The sequence below is a fragment of the Triticum aestivum genome, chromosome 7D, assembly GCF_018294505.1.
Source record: "Triticum aestivum cultivar Chinese Spring chromosome 7D, IWGSC CS RefSeq v2.1, whole genome shotgun sequence".
Taxonomy (NCBI): domain Eukaryota; kingdom Viridiplantae; phylum Streptophyta; class Magnoliopsida; order Poales; family Poaceae; genus Triticum; species Triticum aestivum.
The window spans coordinates 114898088-114923931 of NC_057814.1; the positions used below are offsets into that span (position 1 = coordinate 114898088).

General features: G+C 54.5%; 1 protein-coding gene and 1 pseudogene across 1 annotated transcript; both read left to right on the top strand.

The window, feature by feature from the left end:
- The first annotated feature begins 4653 nt into the window (after window positions 1–4653).
- LOC123165972 (uncharacterized) lies at window positions 4654–19914 on the top strand. Its single transcript, XM_044583734.1, has 3 exons — window positions 4654–4803; window positions 4896–5232; window positions 19085–19914. Exons 1-3 carry the CDS (start codon window positions 4654–4656, stop codon window positions 19912–19914), a joined length of 1317 nt encoding a protein of 438 aa, XP_044439669.1.
- A 1577-nt stretch (window positions 19915–21491) lies between these two features.
- LOC123167402 (galactose mutarotase-like) lies at window positions 21492–23641 on the top strand (annotated as a pseudogene).
- The last annotated feature ends 2203 nt before the right edge of the window (window positions 23642–25844 follow it).

Consider the following 25844-nt stretch of genomic DNA (forward strand, 5'->3'; position numbering starts at 1 on the left):
TAGTTCATCACAAAGCTCTTGTAGCTTGGTGGAAGCGACTGGAGGATTCTGTCAATGACCGCGTCATCCAGGAGATTAACTCCCAGCTGAGACAAGCGGTTGTGCAACCCAGACATTCTGAGTATGTGCTCACTAACAGAACTGTTCTCCTCCATTTTACAGCTGAAGAACTTGTCGGAGACATCATATCTCTCGACCCGGGCATGAGCTTGAAAAACCAGTTTCAGCTCCTCGAACATCTCATATGCTCCATGTTTCTCAAAACGCTTTTGGAGACCCGGTTCTAAGCTGTAAAGCATGCCGCACTGAACGAGGGAGTAATCATCAGCACGCTGCTGCCAAGCGTTCATAACGTCTTGGTTCTTAGGGATTGGTGCTTCACCTAGCGGTGCTTCTAAGACATAATCTTTCTTGGCTGCTATGAGGATGATCCTCAGGTTCCGGACCCAGTCTGTATAGTTGCTGCCATCATCTTTCAGCTTGGTTTTCTCTAGGAACGCGTTGAAATTGAGGACAACGTGGGCCATTTGATCTACAATACATAGTGTAAAGATTTTAGACTAAGTTCATGATAACTAAGTTCATATAATCAAATTATTTAATGAACTCCCACTCAGATAGACATCCCTCTAGTCATCTAAGTGAAACATGATCCGAATTCAACTAGGCCGTGTCCGATCATCACGTGAGATGGACTAGTCAAGATCGGTGAACATCTCCATGTTGATCGTATCTTCTATACGACTCATGCTCGACCTTTCAGTCCTCCGTGTTCCGAGGCCATGTCTGTACATGCTAGGCTCGTCAAGTCAACCTAAGTGTATTGCGTGTGTTCCGAGGCCATGTCTGTACATGCTAGGCTCGTCAACACCCGTTGTATTCGAACGTTAGAATCTATCACACCCGATCATCACGTGGTGCTTCGAAACAACGAACCTTCGCAACGGTGCACAGTTAGGGTGAACACTTTCTTGAAATTATTATAAGGGATCATCTTACTTACTACCGTCGTTCTAAGCAAATAAGATGCAAAAACATGATAAACATCACATGCAATCAAATAGTGACATGATATGGCCAATATCATCATGCTCCTTTGATCTCCATCTTCGGGGCACCATGATCATCTTCGTCACCGGCATGACACCATGATCTCCATCATCATGATCTCCATTGTGTCTTCATGAAGTCGTCACGCCAACGATTACTTCTACTTGTATGGCTAACGCGTTTAGCAACAAAGTAAAGTAAATTACATGGCGTTATTCAATGACACGCAGGTCATGCAAAATAATAAAGACAACTCCTATGGCTCCTGCCGGTTGTCATACTCATCGACATGCAAGTCGTGATTCCTATTACAAGAATATGATCAATCTCATACATCACATATATCATTCATCACATCTTCTGGCCATATCACATCACATAGCACTTGCTGCAAAAACAAGTTAGACGTCCTCTAATTGTTGTTGCAAGTTTTTACGTGGTTTGTAGGTTTCTAGCAAGAACGTTTTCTTACCTACGTATGACCACAACGTGATTTGCCAATTTCTATTTACCCTTCATAAGGACCCTTTTCATCGAATCCGTTCCGACTAAAGTAGGAGAGACAGACACCCGCTAGCCACCTTATGCAACTAGTGCATGTCAGTCGGTGGAACCTGTCTCACGTAAGCGTACGTGTAAGGTCGGTCCGGGCCGCTTCATCCTACAATGCCGCCGAAACAAGAAACGACTAGTAGCGGCAAGAAGAATTGGCAAACTCAACGCCCACAACTGCATTGTGTTATACTCGTGCATAGTAACTACGCATAGACCTGGCTCATGATGCCACTGTTGGGAATCGTAGCATAATTTAAAATTTTCCTACGCTCACCAAGATGCATCTATGGAGTCTACTAGCAACGAGGGGAAAGGAGTGCATCTACATACCCTTGTAGATCGCGAGCAGAAGCGTTCCAATGAACGTGGATGACGGAGTCGTACTCGCCGTGATCCAAATCACCGATGACCGAGTGCCGAACGGACGGCACCTCCGCGTTCAACACACGTACGGTGCAGCGACGTCTCCTCCTTCTTGATCCAGCAAGGGGGAAGGAGAGGTTGATGGAGATCCAGCAGCACGACGGCGTGGTGGTGGATGTAGCAGGTCTCCGGCAGGGCTTCGCCGAGCTTCTGCGAGAGAGAGAGAGATGTTGCAGGGGAGGAGGGAGGCGCCCAAGGCTGTAGGTTGCTGCCCTCCCTCCCCCCCTTTATATAGGCCCCTGGGGGGGTGCGCCAGCCCTGGGAGATGGGAACTCCAAGGGGGGGCGGCGGCCAAGGGGGGAAGGGGTTGCCTTGCCCCCCAAGGCAAGGGGGAAGCTCCCCCTAGGGTTCCCAACCCTAGGCGCATGGGGGGAGGCCCAAGGGGGGCGCCCCAGCCCACTAAGGGCCGGTTCCCTTCCACTTTCAGCCCACGGGGCCCTCCGGGACAGGTGGCCCCACCCGGAGGACCCCCGGGACCCTTCCGGTGGTCCCGGTACAATACCGGTAACCCCCGAAACTTTCCCGGTGGCCGAAACTTGACTTCCTATATATAATTCTTCACCTCCGGACCATTCCGGAACCTCTCGTGACGTCTGGGATCTCATCCGGGACTCCGAACAACTTTCGGGTTTCCGCATACATATATCTCTACAACCCTAGCGTCACCGGACCTTAAGTGTGTAGACCCTACGGGTTCGGGAGACATGCAGACATGACCGAGACGCCTCTCAGGTCAATAACCAACAGCGGGATCTGGATACCCATGTTGGCTCCCACATGTTCCACGATGATCTCATCGGATGAACCACGGTGTCGAGGATTCAATCAATCCGTATGCAATTCCCTTTGTCAATCGGTATGTTACTTGCCCGAGATTCGATCGTCGGTATCCCAATACCTTGTTCAATCTCGTTACCGGCAAGTCTCTTTACTCGTACCGCAATGCATGATCCCGTGACTAACGCCTTAGTCACATTGAGCTCATTATGATGATGCATTACCGAGTGGGCCCAGAGATACCTCTCCGTCACATGGAGTGACAAATCTCAGTCTCGATCCGTGCCAACCCAACAGACACTTTCGGAGATACCCGTAGTGCACCTTTATAGTCACCCAGTTACGTTGTGACGTTTGGCACACCCAAAGCACTCCTACGGTATCCGGGAGTTGCACGATCTCATGGTCTAAGGAAAAGATACTTGACATTGGAAAAGCTCTAGCAAACGAAACTACACGATCTTTTATGCTATGCTTAGGATTGGGTCTTGTCCATCACATCATTCTCCTAATGATGTGATCTCATTATCAATGACATCCAATGTCCATAGTCAGGAAACCGTGACTATCTGTTGATCAACGAGCTAGTCAACTAGAGGCTTACTAGGGACACTTTGTGGTCTATGTATTCACACATGTATTACGATTTCCGGACAATACAATTATAGCATGAACAATAGACAATTACCATGAACAAAGAAATATAATAATAACCATTTATTATTGCCTCTAGGGCATATTTCCAACACCACTGGCAGTCAAGGTCGCTCTCATCCTCATTATGGCATGGTCATCCTGAGTCTCAGTGCTTCCTTAACAAGCGACACATGCGTAAGGCGCGGACATCATCTCCAAGGACTCGTTCTTCTACTCCAACACCTTCAGCCACCGTGTTGACTGAGCAAGATATTCTGAGACTAAGAGCATGTTTGGGACTGCTCCGCTTCACCAAACCAGTTTCACTCCACCAAATTCACTTTGGAGCAGTTTCACATAGAGGTTGTAGCACTACCAAAGAGAATGTTTGCCTTCCATCTAGCTTCAGCTTCAAGAATGGATAATTTGGTGGAAAGGATCTATTTGATTGGATGAAGGGGGAGAAACGAAGGGGTATCCATTTACTGATGGTACTGGTGGGTAATTTCCCCCCAACTTCAGCCTTCTAGAGTTTCTTAGAGTACCCCCTGAAGAGCTTCATAAATAACTGGGAGCTGTACCCCAGATTCTAGTTTTTTTCGAAGCGGCATATCGTGGAGCTATCTCGTTTGGCTTGTGTTTTTCTAGAGCGGAGCTGAATTTTAGGGAGCAGAGCAGTCCTAAACAGGCTCTTAAGCATCCGCTTGCCGCTTCAGATTCTTCTTCGCCGGATAATGCAGGTTTTGTGACTGATGCTTCCCAAAAATCTGACGACAGCAGATAAGATTTTCCTTTATTATTGCAAATGATTTTTTTCTTTGAGAGTTTTTTTTTGAAAGTGTTTCCTTTTTTTTAGACAATGAACTCGTTTCCTTTGAGAGCTATACTATTTTTTTTACAGTTTTGGGAGCTACTCCTTTTTTAGCAACTTTTGAGAGCTACTCCTATTTCAAACGAGTTGTCTACCAAAACACTATTTTTAGCCAACACACTTTAAGGGCAGGCCGAGAACATCTCAAAGCTAATTACTTGGGCCGAAGTAACCAGCCCAGCCCGTCTAGCAATCCCATTCTTTTTCACTTGGGTCGCAGGCGACGACGACAACTAACAGCCGCCGCCGCCCGTCCCATCCCCTTCCCAAACCCTCGACGAGCCGACCTGTGCCGCCGGCCGGTGACGGCCCCTACCGAGGGCGCCGAACCAGAGGAGGAAATGCCGCTAGGAGGTAGCGGAGGCGAGCACGGCTACGGGGAGCCGGCAGCCGCCCGCGGAGGCCGGGACGAGGAAGATCCATCCTGTTCTCCGCATCCGGCACCGTTGCCGTTGCTGCCTGGCCTCGCCGTCGTTCCCATGGCATCTGAGGTTTGCTCACATCCTCCTTCCAATCATAGGTCTATGAGATGGCACTGGTAACCTGAATGACCGAATGAATTTCTTGTTTATACCATTTTTAGAACGAGAAGAAGAACAAGAAACTGAAGCATGTGCGGCAGGAGGACGCTCTCATGGAGATCCTGTCACGGGTGCCCTGCAGGCCGCTGTGCCGCTTCAAGTGCGTGTCCAAAGAGTGGCTCGCCCTCTGCTCCTACTCCCACGTCCACAAGAGGTCGCCGCAGGCCATGTCCGGCTTCTTCTACAATGATCACGGTTGCCGTTTCCACAATTTGTCCGGAAAAGGTCCTCCCATGGTCGACCCCGACCTCTCATTCTTACGCAGCAGCTATAAGCATTTCTGTGTCACGCAATGCAGCAACAGCCTTCTCCTTTGCAAATGCTGGAAAGTTCTGTCGGGTGGTTGGTGCGACATATGCCAAAGGATGGCTTATCATTGTGGGAGCCAATAAAACGTCGCCGGTGCCTGGAAACGGGATGAGGTGAAGACATGCACGCCGGCGAATCTTACCCAGGTTCGGGGCTCTCCGAGGAGATAACACCCCTAGTCCTGCTCTGCGGGGTCTCCGCATGATCACTAGATCGATAAGGGGTAGCTACAATCGCTCCTAGAGCTGTTGGGATCAAGGGAGAAGAAGAACAGAGCTAGCTCTTGCTTCTCTCTATCTATGGTGTGTATGTGTGTGCTATGTTTTGAAGACAAACATGCGAACCCTTTGCATGGGTGCTCCGGGGGTTTATATAGTCCTACCCCCCGGGGGTACAATGGTAATCCGACTGGGAACTGGCCCCAGCCGTCAGTGTCTACGCCTGCCGGCTTCTCCGCCGGCTGCTGGGTCCCGCCGGCTGGTGGGTCCCGCCGGCTGCCGGCTACTCGGTCGACAGGCCGGCCCCACCGCCTAGGGTCTTGTCGGTGGCTGCTTACTGTAGCCGCGCCTCTGATGATGAGGGCTTTGTCGGGGTAAGCGTGGCTACAGTGATCCGCATCGGGGGCTATCACTGTAGCCTCACCTCGTCTTGTCTCCTTAATGGGGCTCCTGCTTCGAGGAAGGGAGTCGCCGGCTTCTGGAGGCCGGCTATGCTCCTGGCCGACTAGGAAAAGCCGTGCCGCCTTCACGCCTCTCTCTGGCTGAAGGGGCCCGCGGTCCTTGGGCCGTACAGGAGGGGGTCGTGGATGACGTCGCGGCTGGCGTGGCTACAGTGCGGGCCGCACGGGAGACATCCCTCCCGTACGGCCTCCTGTAGCCATGCCTGCCTCGGGCTTCGGGGGTCGTGGGCCGCACTATGGCCATGCCCCGTCAGGTCGTCGTTATGTAGGAGCGGTTGTGGTCTTGGCCGGCTTCTAGGAGTCGGCGTCCTTCTTGGCCGGCTTCTTGGAGTCGGTGAGGCTGGGTCGCCTTCCGGGAGTCGGCTTTAGTGGTAGCCGGCCGGGGAAGGCGGCCCAAATGCTTGGAGTGCTTGAAGGCCCAAAGGCCTGATAAATTTTTTGAAGAGGCAGGGGTAGTCGGTTTGGCTACCCGTGGCCAATTCCTCCGACAGTAGTCCCGGAAGCTGATTGGGCTTCGAGGTGGAGTGGGGTTCGAGAAGCTCGATCAGCTTCCTATCGTGACAAGCCGGCAGCTAGGAGCCGGCCTTGGTGCAGGCGTGCCGCCTTTAGTCGAATTCTTCTGGAGTCGGGGGGCGGGAACCCGCAGGCTCGTGCACCGGGCCACGGGCCGGCCTCGGGCCGTTGGCGTGCCACGTGGCCGGAAAGCCTGCCAGCCCACGCGCGTGACGGGACATCGCCGCAGGGAGGGGGCCCGCCACGTCCGCGCCCCGGCCCAGGCGCGGATCCTTCGTATCCCGAAACCGCCCGCACGTTCCGTGCGGCAGTTTCGGCTCGCACTTATGCGCAATAAACGCGAGACGTGGGGGGAGTGGGCGCAGTTAATCCCACGTCCCTCCCCACGTCCGGCCTCTTCGGCCGCACGAGCCTATAAGTAGGGGGAGGTGGAGGGCGGCAGACCCTCGCACGCTCCTCCCACTTCCTTCGTCTTCTCGCCTTGCTCGTTCTTGCGACAGCGCCTCGCCACCGCGCTCTTCCTTGGCGCGCTCGTCCGCCGCCGTGCCAGCTTCCGCTATGCCTCCCCACGTAGAGCAGCTCGGCGGGGATTGGGATGGCTCCATCGTTCACAACGACCACATCGACTTTCTCCGCGACACCCGGCGTCTGCCCAGCGCGGACAAAGTGGAGGTCCGCCTCGCGCCGGAGAAGGAGGTCAGGCCGGCGCCGCGGGAGGGCGAGCGGGTGGTCTTCCGCTCGCACTTCCTGCGCGGCTTCGGCCTGCCAGTGAGCGCTTTCTTCCGCTCCTGGTTGGACTTCTATCAACTCCAGCCGCACCACCTCACCCCCAACGCGGTGGTGCTGCTGTCGGCCTTCGTCACCCTGTGCGAGGGCTATCTTGGCGTCCTCCCCACCCTCGAGCTCTGGGGGGACTTCTTCCAGTCGAAGCTGGGCATGCGCGTGAGGGGCGTGCCGGCTCAGACCGGCGCCTTCATCGCGTCGCGGAGATCCGGCGCCGACAACCCCTTCCCCGTCATCACGCTGATCCAATCGGTGAAGAAGTGGCAGAAATCATACTTCTACGTGCGGAGCATCACTCCCCGAGGTGACTACCTCAACCTGCCGGCTTACGTAGCCGGCCCGCCGGCGGGGAGGCTGCCCCAGTGGTCCTTCCGGGCGGTAACGCTGTTGCAGGGAGGAAACGCCGCCATCGCCCGCCTGCGGGTGATGGTCCAGTCGGAGGGGCTGACGGGGCCCGACCTCCTGGCTGCGTTCGTCACGCGCCGGGTCCTTCCGCTCCAGAGCCGGCCTCATCTGATCTGTCAGATGAGCGGCCAGCTCGATCCGAGCCGGATGTGTACCAAGGAGATGCCGCGGCCTGACGCCGCCGACATGGTGAACTACCTCGCCAATTGCCAGCTTTCCGATGACTGGCAATTTGGCAAGGAACCATACAGCCGCGCCAATCCTCCGCCTACGGTACGCTCCCCTTCTCTTTTTCTCTTTTTCTCCCTCGGCTTTGTCGCCGAGTTCCTTTGGGCCGACTCTAACTCAGTCGGCTCGCTCTTTTTGACAGAATCCTCTGTTTCGGCCGGCCGGCGGAGCGGACGTGGAGCGCCGCTTCGTCCCCGACCGGACCGAGCACGATCAGGAGGACCCCGACCTGGGGGCGGTCCATATGGAGGACGCCGCCGAGCCGGCTGGCGGCCAAGCCGGCGGCGAAGCAGGCGGCTCCGGGTTTACCGCTACCTTCGAGGACTGGCCAGACGAGGACGAAGCCGAAACCGTCCTGCCCCGCCAGCCGGCCTCCGGACGCGGCGCGGGCTCTTCCGTCGCGCAGCCTGCTCGGGGTAGAGGCCAGAAACGTCGCGCCACCCAGGGCATGTTCGGCAGCTGGACGAAGAAGCCTAGGGGTGGGGCGGCGGCCACCAGGCGGGAAGAGGCGGCCGCGAAGGCGGCTCGCTTCCGCAAAGTGGTGAAGCAGCCGCAGACGGTGTCGGCGTAAGTTCTCTCTTTCTTCGTACTGTCCTTCTTTCTTTCCTTTGGTGGTTCTTGAGTCTTCGTCTTCTTTTTCAACGGTCAGGGCTCCGCTATCACTTGAGCGGGCGGACGCCGGCTCCGTCATCGAGTCGCCAGGGGGCTCTGGGAGCACCACCCGCCGCGTAGATCCCCGCGCCGCCCTCCTGGAGGCGACAGAAAGGAACGCGCGGGAGGCGCGGGAGGAGCAGGAAGCGCGGGAGGCGGAGGCACAGAGGGCAGCTGCCGCCCAGGCGGCTCGGGAGGAGGAAGCGGCGAAGGCGCTCGCCGAGGCCGCAGCCAAGGCCCAGGCAGAGGCCGAGGCCGAAGCGGCGGCAGGGGAGGCCTTGATGGTCACCCCCCTGCGCACCATGGCGCCCGGGGACGTGGATCCCTCGCCGGGGGGAGCCAGCGGTTCCCAGCCGGGGCTGGGAAGAAGCGGTGACGATGTCGTCATCTTGGGGGAGGCGCCGGGGCCGACTCCTCCGACTAGGACGACCCAAGGCCGCCAGCCTGAGCCTGCGCCCGCACAGTCGGCGGGGGGCGAGCCGGCCGCGGGGGCTGAGGTGGCGGTCCGGGTTCCGCCAAGCCGGCGTGCGGGGAAGGCCGCGGCTGAACCGCAGAGGGCTGCGTCGGAGCCACAGCCGGCCGTGGGCTCCAGCTCGTCGGCCCGAGACGCGGAGGCGGCCAGCGCTACCTCGGGGTGGACGCCGGGCGGAGGGTCGGCCGTGGTGAACGTCGCCGCGCAAGACGTCCGGACCCGGCTGCAGAGCCAAGCCGCGGCGCTGAGGCAGTTCACCGACGAATTCCTCGCCACGCGGGCAGCCATCCGGGTTAGTATTCTCATCTTGCTCTCTTTTTTGAACTTGATTTTTCTCATGGGGGCGCGTCAGCGCACCCACTGGGTGTAGTCCCCGAGTTCCGAGTCGGCTGCTGAGTAGGCGGCTTGGAACTTCTTGGAGATTTTTGTTTTTGCTGCTTTTGTTCTCACGTCGGTCTTCTGTCCGTCTTGCAGGACTACCACAATCTCCGAGCGGCCGCCTTCAACTCCCAGGCTCGGGAGTTGACTCAGAAGACCGCCGATCTCACGGAAAGCCGAGGTATGTGACTTGACCTTTTTCTCATGTGGGGGCGCGTCAGCGCACCCACTGGGTGTAGTCCCCGAGATTCGGGCCGACTGCTGAGCAGTCGGCTCGGATCTTCCTTGATCATTCCTCATTGTTCTTCTTTTTCTTCTATCTCTACAGCGGCCAACGCCAGTCTGAGGGCGCAGCTGGGGGAGTCCCAGACTGCTCTTCATGCCAAGGACGCGGAGCTTGCCGCTTTGGTGCAGGAGCGCGACCGCCTGGTCAAGAAGCTGGCCGACCAGGAGGAAGGCCACAAGGCTACGCTGAAAACTGCGCAGGATCGCGAGGCCGCCCTTCAGGCCGAGTTCGAGACGGAGGCGGCCGGCTGGGTGGAGGTTAAGCAGACTCTGGTCTCTGGCTATGGCCAGATTGAGGACCTCGTTGACGGTAAGTCATCTACCACTTCGTCCTTTCTTGCCATCCGCCATTTGACTTGTTTTTCTGTTTTTGGTGTTTTTCTTTCCTTTTCTTCTTCTCACAGAGTACTTCCCCGGCTATTCCACTGCCGCCAACCAGGCCGTCGAAGCCCGTCGTCAGGCGAAGAGGCAAGCCGGCTTCGAGATCTCGCCAACCGCCGGCCGTTCGCTGGAGGAGCAGCTCCTGGCGATCCAGGCTCGCATCCAGCCGGCTCACAGGCTGCTCCGCCGGCTTCAGCGTGCCGGGTCGGCGGTCTTGGCCGCCCTCTGGCCCGGCCAAGTGGTCCCACGCACTCCCAGTCGGACCGCCGACTGGCTGGAGGTGGCCGTCGGCCGCTTCGAGGCTTGGAAGGCGTCAGCGGCTCGCTCCGGCGCCAGGCGGGCGCTGGAGTTCGTCAAGGCCTGGTATCCCGGCTTGAACCTGGACCAGCTGTCGACCTGGCGGCAGCAAGCCGACACGGAGCTGGAGCCGGCGCGGCCGGCCATCATTCGGCGATCGCCGACTACACCGACACCAACATCTTCGCCCCCGAGGTGGACGACAATGGAGTCGCCCAGCCGGAAGATTGGTTCGGGCTGGACCCGGCGCATGGCGAGGACTCGGCGGAGGAGATCGACTCCAGCGACGAGGGCGAGGAGGAGGAGGAGGAGGAGGGTGAAGACGCCGAGCCGGCTGGTGGAGAAGCCGGCCAGCCTGACCGCGCCTCCAGCACTACGTCGCGTGCGAGTGCGTCTCCTGCCGCGGGAGGTGGTCAAGCCGGGACCAACTAGGCGGCCACTCCTTCAGCCGGCGAGCTGCCTTCACCGATCAGTTCGGCCTCCAAGTCGCACCTTAGTCTTCTTTCTTTTGTTTTCCTGTCTTGTTGCTTTGGAACAATGTTTGGTTAAGTCTGCACAATTCCACCCACTGGGTGTATTGAAACTCAAGTCTGTTGCCAGCCTTTAGGCGGCTTTATGTATATAAGTTATGCAATCGGCTTTTCCTTGTACTTTCGCTTTTTGTCCTTCTGCTTTTTTCCTTTGCCGCCCTCCCTTGGTTGCCGCCTCCCTAGTCAAACAGTTGTTCTACAAACTGTAGCCGGGGAGTGCCTGGCCGATTGGGGAGGGGGAAGTACTTTTAGCTCTGCTGGACTTAAGCTAAGTTTTTTAGGAAGCCGGCCAGCCGGCTGCTGTGACAGCCGGCAGGCGTATATGGAGGCCGTCTCTTTGCTATATAGGTTAGTTGTTCCTTAGCCGTTTTTCGTGTGGGCGTCTTTTCTGTCTTTCCTCTTGCTAGTCGGACAGTCAGTTCTTTGAGCTGCGACTTTCAACAAGGGAGGACTTGGGAGCCGGCACACTACTTTGCTGACTTCGGGAAGAACTTAGAATATAGCTCAAGGCGGCCAGTCCCCGGGCCGATTAGTCGGACCCGGTGCCGGACAAGAGTTCAAAATGTAATAATACATTCATGGATATGACACTCGTCATTCATAGATAAATAAAAGGCAGTCCCCGAGTATTGTCCGGGGGGCCTGTTGGTTTCTAACTTAATACAAAAGGGGTAGCGTGATACATACTGCTTTTCAGCTGTAAAATCGTCTTAGGAGGTTTGCGTTCCATGGTCGCTCCGACTCCTTGCCGGAGTCGTCTCTCTTGCGTGCTCTTGGCTTTTGCGCGTCGATCAAGTAGTAGGAGTCGTTGCCGAGTGCCTTGCTGACGACGAAGGGGCCTTCCCAAGGGGCCGAGAGCTTGTGCTGGCCGGCTGTTCACTGGATCAGCCGGAGCACAAGGTCGCCCTCTTGGAAGGATCTTGGCTTGACCTTGCGGTTGTAGTAGCGGCGCAGGCCTTGCTGGTAGATGGCGGACCGGCTGAGGGCCAACAGCCGGCCTTCTTCCAGTAGGTCGACGCCGTCTTCTCTTGCTTCTTTGGCTTCCTCCTCCGTGTACATGGTGATCCGAGGCGAGTCGAACTCGATGTCTGTTGGGATGACAGCCTCGGCACCGTACACAAGGAAGAATGGAGTGAAGCCGGTTGACTTGTTGGGTGTAGTGCGCAGACTCCAGAGGACAGCCGGCAGCTCTTCGAGCCAGCAGCCGGCTGATCGCTCCAGTGGTACAACCAATCGGGGCTTGATGCCGGAGAGGATAAGTCCATTTGCTCGCTCGACCTGGCCGTTTGACTGCGGGTGGGCAACGGACGCTAAGTCCAGTCGGATGCCCTGTGTTGCGCAGAAACGTGCCAGTGCGCCTTTGGCGAAGTTCGTGCCGTTGTCGGTGATGATGCTGTGCGGCACGCCGTACCGAGTAGTGATGTCGGTGATGAATGTTACGGCAGTCGGCCCGTTCAGCTTCTTAATTGGCTTGGCTTCAATCCACTTTGTGAACTTGTCCACAGCAACGAGCAGGTGTGTCATGCCACCGCGGGCTGTCTTGAAGGGGCCCACCATGTCCAGTCCCCAAACGGCAAAGGGCCAGGTGAGGGGAATGGTCTTGAGGGCGGAAGCTGGCAGGTGTTGTTTGGAACTGAAGACTTGACATCCTCTGCAGCTCTTCACTATTTCTTTAGCATCCTCCAAGGCAGTCGGCCAGAAGAACCCATGGCGGAAAGCCTTGGCCACGAGGGATCTTGAGGCGGCGTGATGGCCGCATTCGCCTTGGTGGATGTCTTTGAGGATTGCCACTCCTTTTTCTGGCTCGACGCAACGCTGGAAGACTCCAGTGACGCTGCGCTTCACAAGCTCCCTGTTGATTATTGTGTATGCTGCGGCTCGTCGTTGCACTAGTCTTGCTGCGATCTCGTCAGCCGGCAGCTCTCTGCTGACTAGGAACTTGAGGATGGGCTGGGCCCATGAGGGAGCTGTGACTTCTTCTGCTGTTAATGTGGCCACCATGACTCGGGTGGGTGGGCTGGGTGTTGTGTTGGAGTCGGCCATCGCTTCTTGTGTCGTTGTAGTCCCCGGGCCGACTGCTGCAGTCCCCAGGCCGGGTTCTGAGGTCCCTGGGCCGGGTGCGACTACGTCAGTCCCCGGGGCAGTCGTCGAAGTCCCCGTGCCGCCTGCGGGATTGCTTGAGCCGGATCCGGCTGTTTCTGGCGCAGGCGGTACGAAGATGGAATCCGACTCCGGAGACGGCTTGATGGATGGCTTGAGGAGGCGCTGGAGGGAGACGCCAGTCGGTATGGCTTGTCGGGTGGAGCCGATCCGTGCTAGGGCATCTGCTTGGTCGTTGTCAGCCCTTGGCACGTGAAGGAACTCGCACCCTTCGAAGTATCCGCTCATCTGCTGGACGAGGAATCGGTAGCTTGCCATGTTTGCATCCTTGGCGTCCCAGTCGCCAGATGATTGCTGGACCACTAAGTCTGAGTCACCGTAGCACAGGATCCGGCATATGCCTAGCTCTTTGGCTAGCTGGAGCCCATGTACGTGCGCCTCGTACTCGGCCACGTTGTTGGAGGCGGCGAAGTGGATCTGCAGCGTGTACTTGAGCTTGTCGCCTTTGGGAGAGGTGAGGACGATGCCGGCTCCCAAGCCGGTGCGCATCTTGGACCCGTCAAAGTGCATCCGCCAATGGGTAGAGTCGGGAGCCGGCGGTAAGTACTGGGTCTCGGCCCAGTCGACGAGGAAGTCGGCCAATGCTTGCGACTTGATGGCGGTGCGGGGTTGATAGAAGATCGTGTAGGGCGCCAAGGTAATGGCCCATTTGGCCACCCGGCCGGATGCATCCCGGCTGCCTATGATCTCGGCGAGCGGGGCAGTGCACACGACCGTGATGGGGTGCTCTTGGAAGTAGGGCTTCAATTTCTTGGCAGCGAAGTACACCCCATAGCACATCTTCTGGTAGTGCGGGTAGTTTTGCTTCGAGCTAGATAGTACTTCGCTGAGATAGTAGACCGGCCTCTGGACCAGCTGGGCTCGGCCTTCCTTCGGGCGCTGGACCACAACAACAGTGCTGACGACTCGGCTTGTCGCGGCGATGTAGAGGAGCATGGGCTCCTTCTCAGTCGGCGCGGCCAGGACAGGCGGAGTGGTCAACATTTTCTTCAACTCATGGAAGGCTTGGTCGGCTTGATCACTCCACTCAAAGTGAGTGGACTTCTTCATGAGTCGGTACAGGGGGAGAGCCTTCTCTCCTAGTCGGCTGATAAAACGGTTCAGGGAGGCTAAGCAGCCAGTGAACTTCTGCACATCTCGTAGCTTGGTGGGAATCTCCATCCTCTCGATGGCTTTGATCTTGACAGGGTTGCACTCAATGCCGCGTTCGGAGACCAGGAAGCCCAGCAGCTGGCCGGCTGGCACTCTGAACACTCACTTCTCGGGGTTGAGCTTGATCTGGAATCGGCGCAAGTTGGCAAATGTTTCCTTGAGGTCTTCCAGCAAGGTACCGCGCTTCTCTGTCTTCACCACAATGTCGTCTACGTAGACGTGGGCATTTCTGCCGAGTTGTTTCAAGAGACATTTCTGCATGCAACGCTGAAAAGTGGCACCGGCGTTTCTCAAGCCGAATGTCATTGTCAGGTAGCAGAAAGCTCCAAAGGGTGTGATGAAGGCAGTCTTCAGGCGGTCAGCCGGGTCCAACTTGATCTGATGATACCCTGAGTATGCATCCAAAAAACACAACAGCTCGCATCCGGCTGTGGAATCTATCACTTGGTCAATCCGTGGCAAAGCAAACGGATCCTTTGGGCAGGCCTTGTTCAAGCTTGTGTAGTCTATACACATGCGCCACTTGTTATTCTTCTTCAAAACCAGAACTGGATTGGCAAGCCATTCTGGAAAGAACACTTCCATGATGAAGCCGGCTGCAAGGAGCCGGGCTATCTCTTCTCCCACGATTCTTCGCTTCTCTTCTGATAGTCGGCGGAGGGGTTGCCTGACCGGCTTCGCATCAGCTCGGACATGTAATTTGTGCTCGGCGAAATCCTTCGGGACACCCGGCATGTCCTTTGGGGACCATGCAAAGATGTCTCGATTCTCACGGAGGAAGTCGGCGAGCTCGCCTTCCTATTTACTGTCCAAGTTCGCCCCAATCACGGCGAACCTCTCCGGGTGTTCCGGGTCTAGAGGTATCTTCTTTGTCTCTTTCGCAGGCTGGAAGGAGCCCTGCGCATCACAGTCCTTGGGGTTGGGGGACAAGGCCGGCTGCTTGCCAGCCATGGCCACAACCCGCTCCAACATTTTCTTCTCTTCGGCTACCACGAGGGACTCGGCCAGCCGGCTGCTGGCCATGGCACACTCGATGGACTTCTTGTAGTCGCCGGCTACCGTGATGATCCCCTTCGAGCTCGGCATCTTCATCTTCAGGTAGGCATAGTGGGGCACAGCCATGAACTTGGCCAAAGCAGGTCGGCCAAGTAGTGCATGATAGGGGCTCTCCAAATCCACCACCTCGAACCATATTGCTTCCCGGCGAAAGTGATCTTTGTCTCCGAAGAGAACATCCATCTTGATCTTGCCGATTGGAGAGCAAGATAGGCCGGGTACGATACCATGGAAGACAGTGCGGCTCGGCATGAGCTGCTTTGCTTTGATGTTCAGCTTGTCCATGGTGTCGCGGTACAGTATGTTGATACTGCTTCCGCCGTCTATCAGGACGCGGGAAAATCTGGCGGCTCGCCTCTCCGTCGCAAGGGTGACGTCCAAGACCATAGCATAGGAGCCAGGCGAAGGCATCACCTCTGGGTGGTCGGCCTGGCTCCAGCTGATGGGCTTTTCCGACCAGTGCATGAATTCGGCGGTACTAGAGGCGACTGCGTTTACTTCTTGGTGTTGCCGGCGTTGGCTGCGCTTGTCGTCGGCTTGACTCGTGAAGACGACGTAGGCGTCGTGCGCTTCAGGGAACTCGTCTTGGATGGCGCCGACTGCCGGCCGGGCCGCCGGCTGCTGGGGAGCTGGAGGCGGCGGGCCGGGAGGCGGAGGCGGCACCATCCCTTCACCCTTGGTGATGCGGGTGAGCCAGTGGCATTTACGTGTTGTATGGTTGGATGGCTTCGCGCCGCTGTGGAACTTGCAGGGAGCATCGAGTGCTTGTTCGTAGGAGAAGGACGGCTGCCAGGGCGGCCGGCCACCCTTCTTCTTGGGAGCGGGCCGCTCCTCGGGCTGCTCGTCTTCAATTGTGGCCACCTGCCGACTGGAGGAAGTCGGCATGGGGCCCTTGCGCTTGTGGTCGTTCTGGTAGGGGCGCCGGTTAGGGTCGCCAGCCGGCGTCTTGGGAGCCGGAGCAACTACTTTCCCCGAGGCGTCCACTCGGAGCTCAGTCTTCATGGAGGAGTCGGCAGTGGCATACTTGTCGGCGGTGATCAGCAACTCATCGAGGGTAGCCGGCTCGTCGCAGAGGAGTCGGTGCTTGAGGAGGGTGCCCTCTCGGCACCCGGCAGTGAAGTACTCGATGGCCTGGACCTCGTGCACTCCCTCGTAGGAGTTGCGGAGCTCGGCCCATCGCGTGAGGTAGTCGCGGGTCGACTCGTTGGGCCCTTGGACGCAGAGGGAGAGCTGGCGAGGCTTGGGAGGTCGCTTGTAGGTGCTGGTGAAGTTGCGGACGAAAACCTCGGTGAAGTCCAGCCAGCTGTTGATGCTGTATGGCTTGAGGCTGTTGAGCCACGTGCGCGCCGTCCCTTGCAGCATCAAGGGGACGTACTTCACGGCGACGCGCCGATTGCCGTTGGCGATGCTGACGGCTGTGGAGTAGTCGATGAGCCAATCTTCCGGCTTCACTGAGCCGTTGTACTTGGGTGTGTCTCTGGGGAGCGAGAACCCTTTGGGGAAGGGCTCGTCGCGGATGCGGGGGCCAAAGCATGGCGGGCCGACATCGTCTTCTTCTTCTAACGCCAAGGATCGAGCAAGGCGGTCGATCCTGTGGCGGGCGTCACTCTCGCCGACTCCTTCTCGGCGGCCGAGTCGGTCGCCAAGAGTCGGATGCGTGATGGGTGGCGGAGTGAGGCGTCTTTCTCTTCGAGGCGGGGGAGGCGGCAGGTTTCCTTGGTGTTCGACCGCCCGTGGGCGGCCATCCGCGTCGCGCTCGATAGTGATGCGAGTCCGGCTGCGGCTGGCAGCCGGCTCCTTGTCTTTCCTCTGGCGCGTGCCGCTCGCAGTCGGCGAGCGGGACGTCGCGGCGTGCTCCCGGCGCGGGGGATGACTATCAGCACGGGCGCCGGCTTCGTGCCATTCTGCAGCCGCGTCGATCAGCTGCTGGATCCGTCTTGTCATGTAGGGGAGCTCATCGGCCCCCAGCCCATTGAGCTCCTCTGCAGCCGCCTGAGCGGCTCGCAGGTTTTCGAGCGGGGTGGCGTAGACGGGGCGATCTGCGCCCAGCATGCTGGCAATGGCTGCGCCGCGCTTCTGGACGAAGCCGGCTCGGCTCGGACCGCAGGGCGGCGACGTCCCGAAGGCGGCGCGGTCGACTTCGCGCTGGTGGGCCTCAGCGAGGCGTCTCATCGAGGCTATCTTCTTGCTCTCCGTGATGAGGGCAAGACGGCGTGCCTCCAGGGTCTCGGCGTCGGCGTCGGCTGGGATGGGGATGGAGAGGTCGTGCATCGCCGCTTGCTGAGCGTCGCGGGCGCTCCCGCCCGAGTTGGAGACGTGGCTGATGACCAGCACTTCGGTGACAGCGCTGCTGCCGCTGTCAGCTCGAGGGAGTGGGTCGTCGAAGACCACCACGTCGGAGGGGTAGGCGTTGAGCGACGCGGTGTCGGAGTCGATGAGCATCGGGTCGGTGGAGCCGACAGACTCCATGTCCGCAGCAGGCTCGCTGGAGACGTGAAATTGGTCGAGGAGGCTGACGAGGCGGCTCTCGGGGTAGTCGGTGCCTGCGTCGGACGCAGGCTCGTCGGAGATGCGAGTCTCGCCGAGCAGATCGGCGAGGCGGCTCGCTGCGCAGGCGTCGTCGATGCCTTGCAGCGCGTCGGGGCAAACGCCACCGGGCGCAGCAGGCTGGCTGCGCTCGCGGGGAAGGAAGAGGGTTCCCGTCCAGAACAGATCTCCGGACGACGGTGCACCTGGGCCCACGGTGGGCGCCAAATGTTGGGTGGTTGGTGCGACATATGCCAAAGGATGGCTTATCATTGTGGGAGCCAATAAAACGTCGCCGGTGCCTGGAAATGGGATGAGGCGAAGACATGCACGCCGGCGAATCTTACCCAGGTTCGGGGCTCTCCGAGGAGATAACACCCCTAGTCCTGCTCTGCGGGGTCTCCGCATGATCACTAGATCGATAAGGGGTAGCTACAATCGCTCCTAGAGCTGTTGGGATCAAGGGAGAAGAAGAACAGAGCTAGCTCTTGCTTCTCTCTATCTATGGTGTGTATGTGTGTGCTATGTTTTGAAGCCAAACATGCAGGGGTGCGAACCCTTTGCATGGGTGCTCCGGGGGGTTTATATAGTCCTACCCCCCGGGGGTACAATGGTAATCCGACTGGGAACTGGCCCCAGCCGTCAGTGTCTACGCCTGCCGGCTTCTCCGCCGGCTGCTGGGTCCCGCCGGCTGGTGGGTCCCGCCGGCTGCCGGCTGCTCGGTCGACAGGCCGGCCCCACCGCCTAGGGTCTTGTCGGCGGCTGCTTACTGTAGCCGCGCCTCTGATGATGAGGGCTTTGTCGGGGTAAGCGTGGCTACAGTGATCCGCATCGGGGGCTATCACTGTAGCCTCACCTCGTCTTGTCTCCTTAATGGGGCTCCTGCTTCGAGGAAGGGAGTCGCCGGCTTCTGGAGGCCGGCTATGCTCCTGGCCGACTAGGAAAAGCCGGGCCGCCTTCACGCCTCTCTCTGGCTGAAGGGGCCCGCGGTCCTTGGGCCGTACAGGAGGGGGTCGTGGATGACGTCGCGGCTGGCGTGGCTACAGTGCCGGGCCGCACGGGAGACGTCCCTCCCGTACGGCCTCCTGTAGCCATGCCTGCCTCGGGCTTCGGGGGTCATGGGCCGCACTGTGGCCATGCCCCGTCAGGTCGTCGTTATGTAGGAGCGGTTGTGGTCTTGGCCGGCTTCTAGGAGTCGGCGTCCTTCTTGGCCGGCTTCTTGGAGTCGGTGAGGCTGGGTCGCCTTCCGGGAGTCGGCTTTAGTGGTAGCCGGCCGGGGAAGGCGGCCCAAATGCTTGGAGTGCTTGAAGGCCCAAAGGCCTGATAAATTTTCTGAAGAGGCAGGGGTAGTCGGTTTGGCTACCCGTGGCCAATTCCTCCGACAAGTTCCCTATCCCAAGCAACTCGGTTGGAATTCTCTTCCCAAAGGAAAACCCGAGCAATTTTTTGAATGGCCCGAGGCCGACGAATTCGATCACGTTGTCTGCAATCCTGCCACTCAGGAGTGGACTTCGTTGCCTCCTATAGAATTGCCTGATCACCTTCCGCTTTTCCGCCCAAGCAAATACTTTTTGGGTTTTGACGCGGCCATTCCTTCCCGCTTCGTCGTGTTTGTGCCCCTGAACTCATCTCAGACATATGGCCTGTCGGCAGACATGATCTACTCATCAGATACTGGAGGATGGACTTTCACACAGCACAATGATTTCAGTACATATCCAATTAGTTATTTGGAAAGCACCTTCCTGAATAACACTATGCATTTCCCTACTCGTTATTCGGTAATAGTCACAGTGGATATGGAAAGGAAAGATTGGACCGAGATTAAGATGCCACGTGGCATGACAAATGAATATGGTGATGTTTCCATTGGGAAGTCCCAGGGACGCTTGTTTGCTTGGCATATAAAGAATGAAGGTGATTATCAACTCTCTATTTGGGTTCTTGAAAATTATGACAGCGGAAACTGGACCCTAAAGTGTACTGTTAGCTGTTCCAAACTGTTTGGAAGGGATTGTCGCGAAAATTACGAGTCCTACTCGATGTTCGCAATTCATCCAGAATGTAATTTGATTTTCCTTACTGACAATAAGAAGAAGACATTGTCATATGATATGGATAATCAGGAAGTACATATTATCTGTGCTACTGGAGATTTCTTGGAAGGTCTACCTTACACTCCCTCTTTTGTGGAATGGACATCAGATGGTCACTAAAGCTTGCAATACTTGGCATGGCTCTAGTATCTTAGTAAACATCAGTTGTCGGGTATTTCCCAATTCTTGAAGGTGTATGTTGGATTAGTCTTACGTAGCCATGAAGAATTTGTAACTGCCCTATTTGCTTTCATGTAATAATTGTTGATGTCACTCTTTTAGCTTCTCGTATGGGGACAAATGTGAGACAAATATATTATCTATGTTTGAAATGTTTATTTTCCTGCAAATATATCTTTAGTATGCAACTTTGTATCCACCAACCTTAAATATTGATTTGCCCTGCTTTTATGCATTAGGAAGATTTATTTGTTATGTCCTTCTGGATTGGCTTTTCAATGTATGTTACAACATATACAATGGGTATAAAGAAGGCTTAGTTTCCTTTCAAGTATGAAACTTGCATGGTCTTCGATTGATGATACCAAACAATATGCAGCTTTACAAACCTAGTAGAGAACTTAGTTCACTAAGTTGATATGTTTGTAGTTAATACAAGGTTAGTACCCTTCAAATTTGTAGCTTATGATTCTAACTCATGCACCTCTAGTGTTTTTTTTTGGATTGAGCAACCATTTTATTTTGTTCCTTAACTCTGGTTAGACTGTCTTATTTGGATTCTCCGGATCAAAAATGGCGGGTTGAGAATCTTGACAATGATGGATGTCTTCGAAGCCCCAGGCTAAACAGTCCTCGATATTACGGCCTCGGAGAGAACCAAATCGATTCGGGTGAATAATCATCAAGGTAACCCGCTGAAGATGATTAACCAGAAGTTTTGTGATCACTCTTAGGCATCAGTTGAGCAAACTGCTGGGCTGGTAATCTTTAGCTGTCTCAGGCGAGGCATTTTTTTATATAATCAAAGTAGCCTGTATTGTGCTCTCGATATTTAGTTTATCAGTGCAAAAAATCTGAGCAAAGGCGACAGAAGTCCTCTTTGACAGTGCTCCAACATGTTTTCGTGGCTAACAATATCTGGCAAGCGAAGGCAGAGCCGAACCACAAACTTTTTGCTTTGCTCATCCTCCATAAGAGTGCTTTGATGGCAGACCGCCTGGCGGAGCAAGGTTGGCCCCATGATCAAGCTTGCAAGCTTTGCGACATGGATTCTGAGACAAATGATCACATTTGCACGAGGCTGCCTGTTCTCTCGGGGACTGATGGATTGTCGCGGACTGGAAGGGCCTCCAAGTAGGGTGACCCTCAGGATTTGTGGAGGAATTTGAAGGTTAGGAGTTTCATAGAAGAGTTCGTTTGGCGCCCTCGGGAATAGGAAAAGGAGATCCTGGAGTATTGGCTTCATATCCTTCAGGTTTCAAAAGAAAAAGAAAACCATTTGCTTGAGAGTTTGCTGCGGAGGTTTGTCTTCGCTGAGGCAGCACAGCAGGTAGCTGCATCCAACAAAAACGTGTGGGTAGGGTATGCAGCTTGGACTGAGGCAGCAGGTTAGGTTTGTTGGTGAAGCTTGTCCATGCATTGCTGCCGATGCTCACATGCTTTGCCTGATGGCCTCACGTATTTGGCCATTCACAGCCTTTATGTGTTTCGTCTGTGAATGCCGTGGATAACACCAACGCCAACGTGTGTTTTCTCTTGTCCGGATCGATGTTTGTAAAGCGTGTAGCCTCAGGGGCGCGCACCGCTGCCAGCCAGTGCAACTTATATCTGGCAAAACGAGAGACATGGACATAGCTTTGTCCGTTGGTTCCACGGCACAGGACAGGCACCGTAGAAGAAGAAGCTAGCGTACGTCCGTATGTATAACCGTCTAGCACCCTTGCCTTCTTCCAGCTCTTCTTGGCTGCTAAGGTGACAGACACTCTGTGGAATAGTAGATACACCTTGCGATGAAAATGGCGAGGGCCGTGTTTGTCGCTCTTCTTCTCGCCTCGTGCTTTGTGGCTCTTGGCCTGTCCGGCCGCGCCGATGGGGCGGCCGAGAGGAAGACCGTCGGTGTGTACGAGCTCAAGAAGGGGGATTTCTCCATCAAGGTCACCAACTGGGGTGCCACCCTCATGTCTGTAATCCTCCCCGACTCGAGAGGTGATGAACTGACACGCTTCTTTCTTTATTCCCTTCCGTTACTTCTGCAAAATAACACAACATGCGTCTCACTTTTGTTCCCTTGTACTGTAGGAAACTTGGGGGATGTGATCCTGGGCTATGATACGTATGGTCGCTGAATATGTGGTAAGATCATGCGTGCATAAACGCCTCTTGTTTCTTTTCTTAACACAACATGGTTCAGTTCTTCCTTCTTTAGCCGCTGACAAAGTTGGTTTCTGCTTTTGCATCTCGATCACGTGTGTACGTATTATACAGAATGGCACCGCCTACTTTGGAGGGTTGATCGGCCGCGTCGCCAACAGGATCGCCAACGCCCGGTTCACGCTGGACGGCAAAGTCTACCGGCTGATTCCCAACGATGGCAACAACACGCTACACGGTACGTACAAGAGGAAAAACTTCCCTCCCCTGACTCCTCCCACGGGCTGTAATCCATCATCTTCTCTGCCGTGTTCTCTAGGTGGTCACCGGGGATTCGATAAGGTCGTATGGACGGTGAAGGAGCACGTCGCCGGCGGCAGCTCCCCCTTCATCACTCTGTATTACCATAGCTTCGACGGAGAGCAAGGTAAGGAATTTGGAGCCCTTACAATTTCGTGATATTTTCATCGAGAGGGGATTGCACATGTGACTTCAGTCTTAAATGATCAATCTGGGAAGTTTTCAGCCAATTTAGGCCAGCCATTTTTAAATTTGGACAGGTTTTGTAAGAACCGGTCAAATTTTCTTAAAAAATCAAAGTTTTCAAAGAAATCTGAAAAAACTGCAGTAATTCAAAACATGCTAAGTGATCAATCTGGGGAATTTTCAGCCAATTTAGCCCAGCCATTTAAAATTTGGACAGGTTTTGTAAGATAGAAGTGTTTTTTGTCACTTATTAGTCCTGGAGTTTTGGTTTTCTGTTAAAATTCCCTAGAGTTGCGGTTTCGTGCTACCTCAGTCCCAAAAATTGTGTATTTGTGCAATTTCCTCTTTCATCAAATATATTAATCTTTACTTCTGATTTTATTTCAAAACATAACCAATTTTAACGAAGTAGCTGAACTTGAACAGGGTTTCCAGGCGACGTGGATGTGCACGTGACGTACCAACTCTCGAGCCCGCACGTGCTGAGCGAGCGCATGAACGCAACGGCGCGGGGCAAGGCCACCCCGGTGAACCTGGCGCACCACGCCTACTAGAACCTCGGCGGCCATGGCAGCGGCAGCGTCCTTGGCGAGGTGTTCCGCCTCTTCGCCTCCCAGTACACGCCCGTGGACACCGGGCTCATCCCGACTGGCCGCCTGACGCCCGTGGCCGGCACGCCCTACGACTTCTGCACGCCGGCCGCCGTGGGCTCGCGCATCGGGGGCCTCCTGAGCCGGGCCGTCAATGGGTACGGCGCACTGCCTGGAGACGCAAGGGTTCCCCGATGCCGTGAACCGCCCGAGTTTCTCGTCGCAGATCGTCCGACCGGGGAAGGTGTACAAGCATGACATGGTGTTCAAGTTCTCCTTCTAGTAGCTACTAGTGGTATCCGAGGTCCTGAACTCGGTCGTTTGTCAGGCAACGATCGAACACATGGTCGCTCTTGTCTTTTGTGTACCGTCTGAATCTGATCGGTTGAGCTTCAAGGGAGGAATAAAAGCATGCATGCTGCAGGTTCAAGGTTTTTTCATCTGGAGCTTCGCGCGTAGTGCGCTGGATAGTGAGCAAACGTGCACCCTGGCGCAGGTTGGCCCACACCATTTGGCAGGCCAACTTACCCGATTTGTTGTTTCTTTTCCTGGCATGAAGCTGAGAGCAACTAATTAGTGGGTACTTCTTGGCGAGCCCTGCAAGGGCATGTTGGGTGGGCTGAAAACGCGTCAGTGGTGCGCTCACATCCATCGCCATGTGTCACGTTTTGGGTGCTCCCTTTGAATATTATTTTTTTACTTTTCTATACATATTTTTGGCTTTTAGATGATTTTTTTCTTTCCTGAGAGGCATAGATTTAGTTCTCGTAGAGGCATGGATTTTTTTTTTTTTATTTTGCTTCCGAGGGAGACACGGTTTTACTTTCATGCAGGAACGGATTTGCTCACGTGAGTTAGAGTCGTGCCACTTGGAAAAGGAAAAAAATAGTTTTTTTTACTTTCATGAGAGGCACATATTTACCTCTCATGGAGGCAAAGATTGGGGGTAGGGGTGCCTCTTCGGAAAGGAAAAATGTGCTCCTGCCTCCCAGTTTGATTTTTTTCGTGAAAACAAAGTTTGTAGAAACCAATCAACATGGGATCCAGGCTGGAAGATCTTGACGCGAGAGATCCAACGGTGAAAACGGTTTGAGGTTTGGACGCACTGTGTAAGAGATAAAATATTTTGAATAAATGAATATATGAAAAAAAACTCTCAAATTGCAACAAGTGACACGCATGCAGTGCGCCACTTATCGCAACCCGGGAAGGTGCGAGTGATCTTTGAAAAGAGTACTCTTTAATTAGTGATTTCAGACTATTAGACTGGTTTTAGTTCTGAAAATAATAGACAACCCGCTTTGAGTCTTGTTTTCCAAGAAAACAAACATATCACTGTAGCAACTTAAAAAATGAACATGGATTAGAAAATGTTTATGAATTCAAAAAATATTTTTGAATTTCAGAAAATGTTCATGAATTCAAAACTTTTCCAAACTTTCAAGAAATATTTGTCGATTCTTAAATGTTCATGAACAACTTTTTTTACCTGTTTTAAAAAAGTTCATGAATTTAAAAAATCGTCAATCCAAAAAATATTCATCAATTAGTAAAACAACTCGAATTTCAAAAATTGTTCCCACATTTCAAAAATTGTTCCCACATTGATTAAAGAAACCAACGGTTCAAAAAATATTCACGAATTTCAATTATTGTTCCAAACTTTAAAAAAATCATGAGTTTCAACGGTTATTCCTGAAATTCAAAAATTATTCATAAATTCAAAATGGGTTTGCAAATTTCAAAAAATATTCCCAAAATAAAAAAAACGAATTGTAAAATGAAAAAAGAAGAAAAACTCAAAAGAAAGTAAACACATAGAGAAAGAAAAACCTTTTTCAGAATATGCACCAGCCCATATGTGAGCGATCGAGGAGGATTAATAGGATTCCCGGTCTCAGAACTCACGAAATCACTAGTTAAGGAGTACTCGTTGCAAAGATCACTCCCACCTTCCTAGGTTGCGACAAGTGGCGTGCTGCATGGGCGCCACTTGTCGCAACCTGAGAGTTTTTCTTTTTTCATAGATTCGTTTATTCAAAATGTTTTATCTTTTAAGTCATGCGTCCAAATCTCGACCGTTTTCACTGTTGGATTCCTCGCGTCGAGATCTTCAAAACCAGTATCCATGTTGATAGGTTTTGTTGAACTTTTTTTTCACGAAAAAAATAGGACGAAAAAAACGAACCGGGAGCACGGGGGTTTTCCCTTTCCGGAAGAGGGACGCCCGTGCCTCTTGCGGAATCACAACCGTGCCTCTCGCGGAAGGAGAAAAAGAAGATATTTTTTCGTTCCCGAGGAGGCACGGCCGTGTTGGAAATATGCCCTAGAGGCAATAATAAAATGGTTATTATTGTATTTCCTTGTTCATGATAATTGTCTGTTGTTCATGCTATAATTGTATTAACTGGAAACCGTAATACATGTGTGAATACATAGACCACAACATGTCCCTAGTAAGCCTCTAGTTGACTAGCTCATTGATCAATAGATGGTTATGGTTTCCTGACCATGGACATTGGATGTCATTGATAACGGGATCACACCATTAGGAGAATGATGTGATGGACAAGACCCAATCCTAAGCATAGCACAAGATCGTGTAGTTCGTTTGCTAGAGTTTTTCTAATGTCAAGTATCATT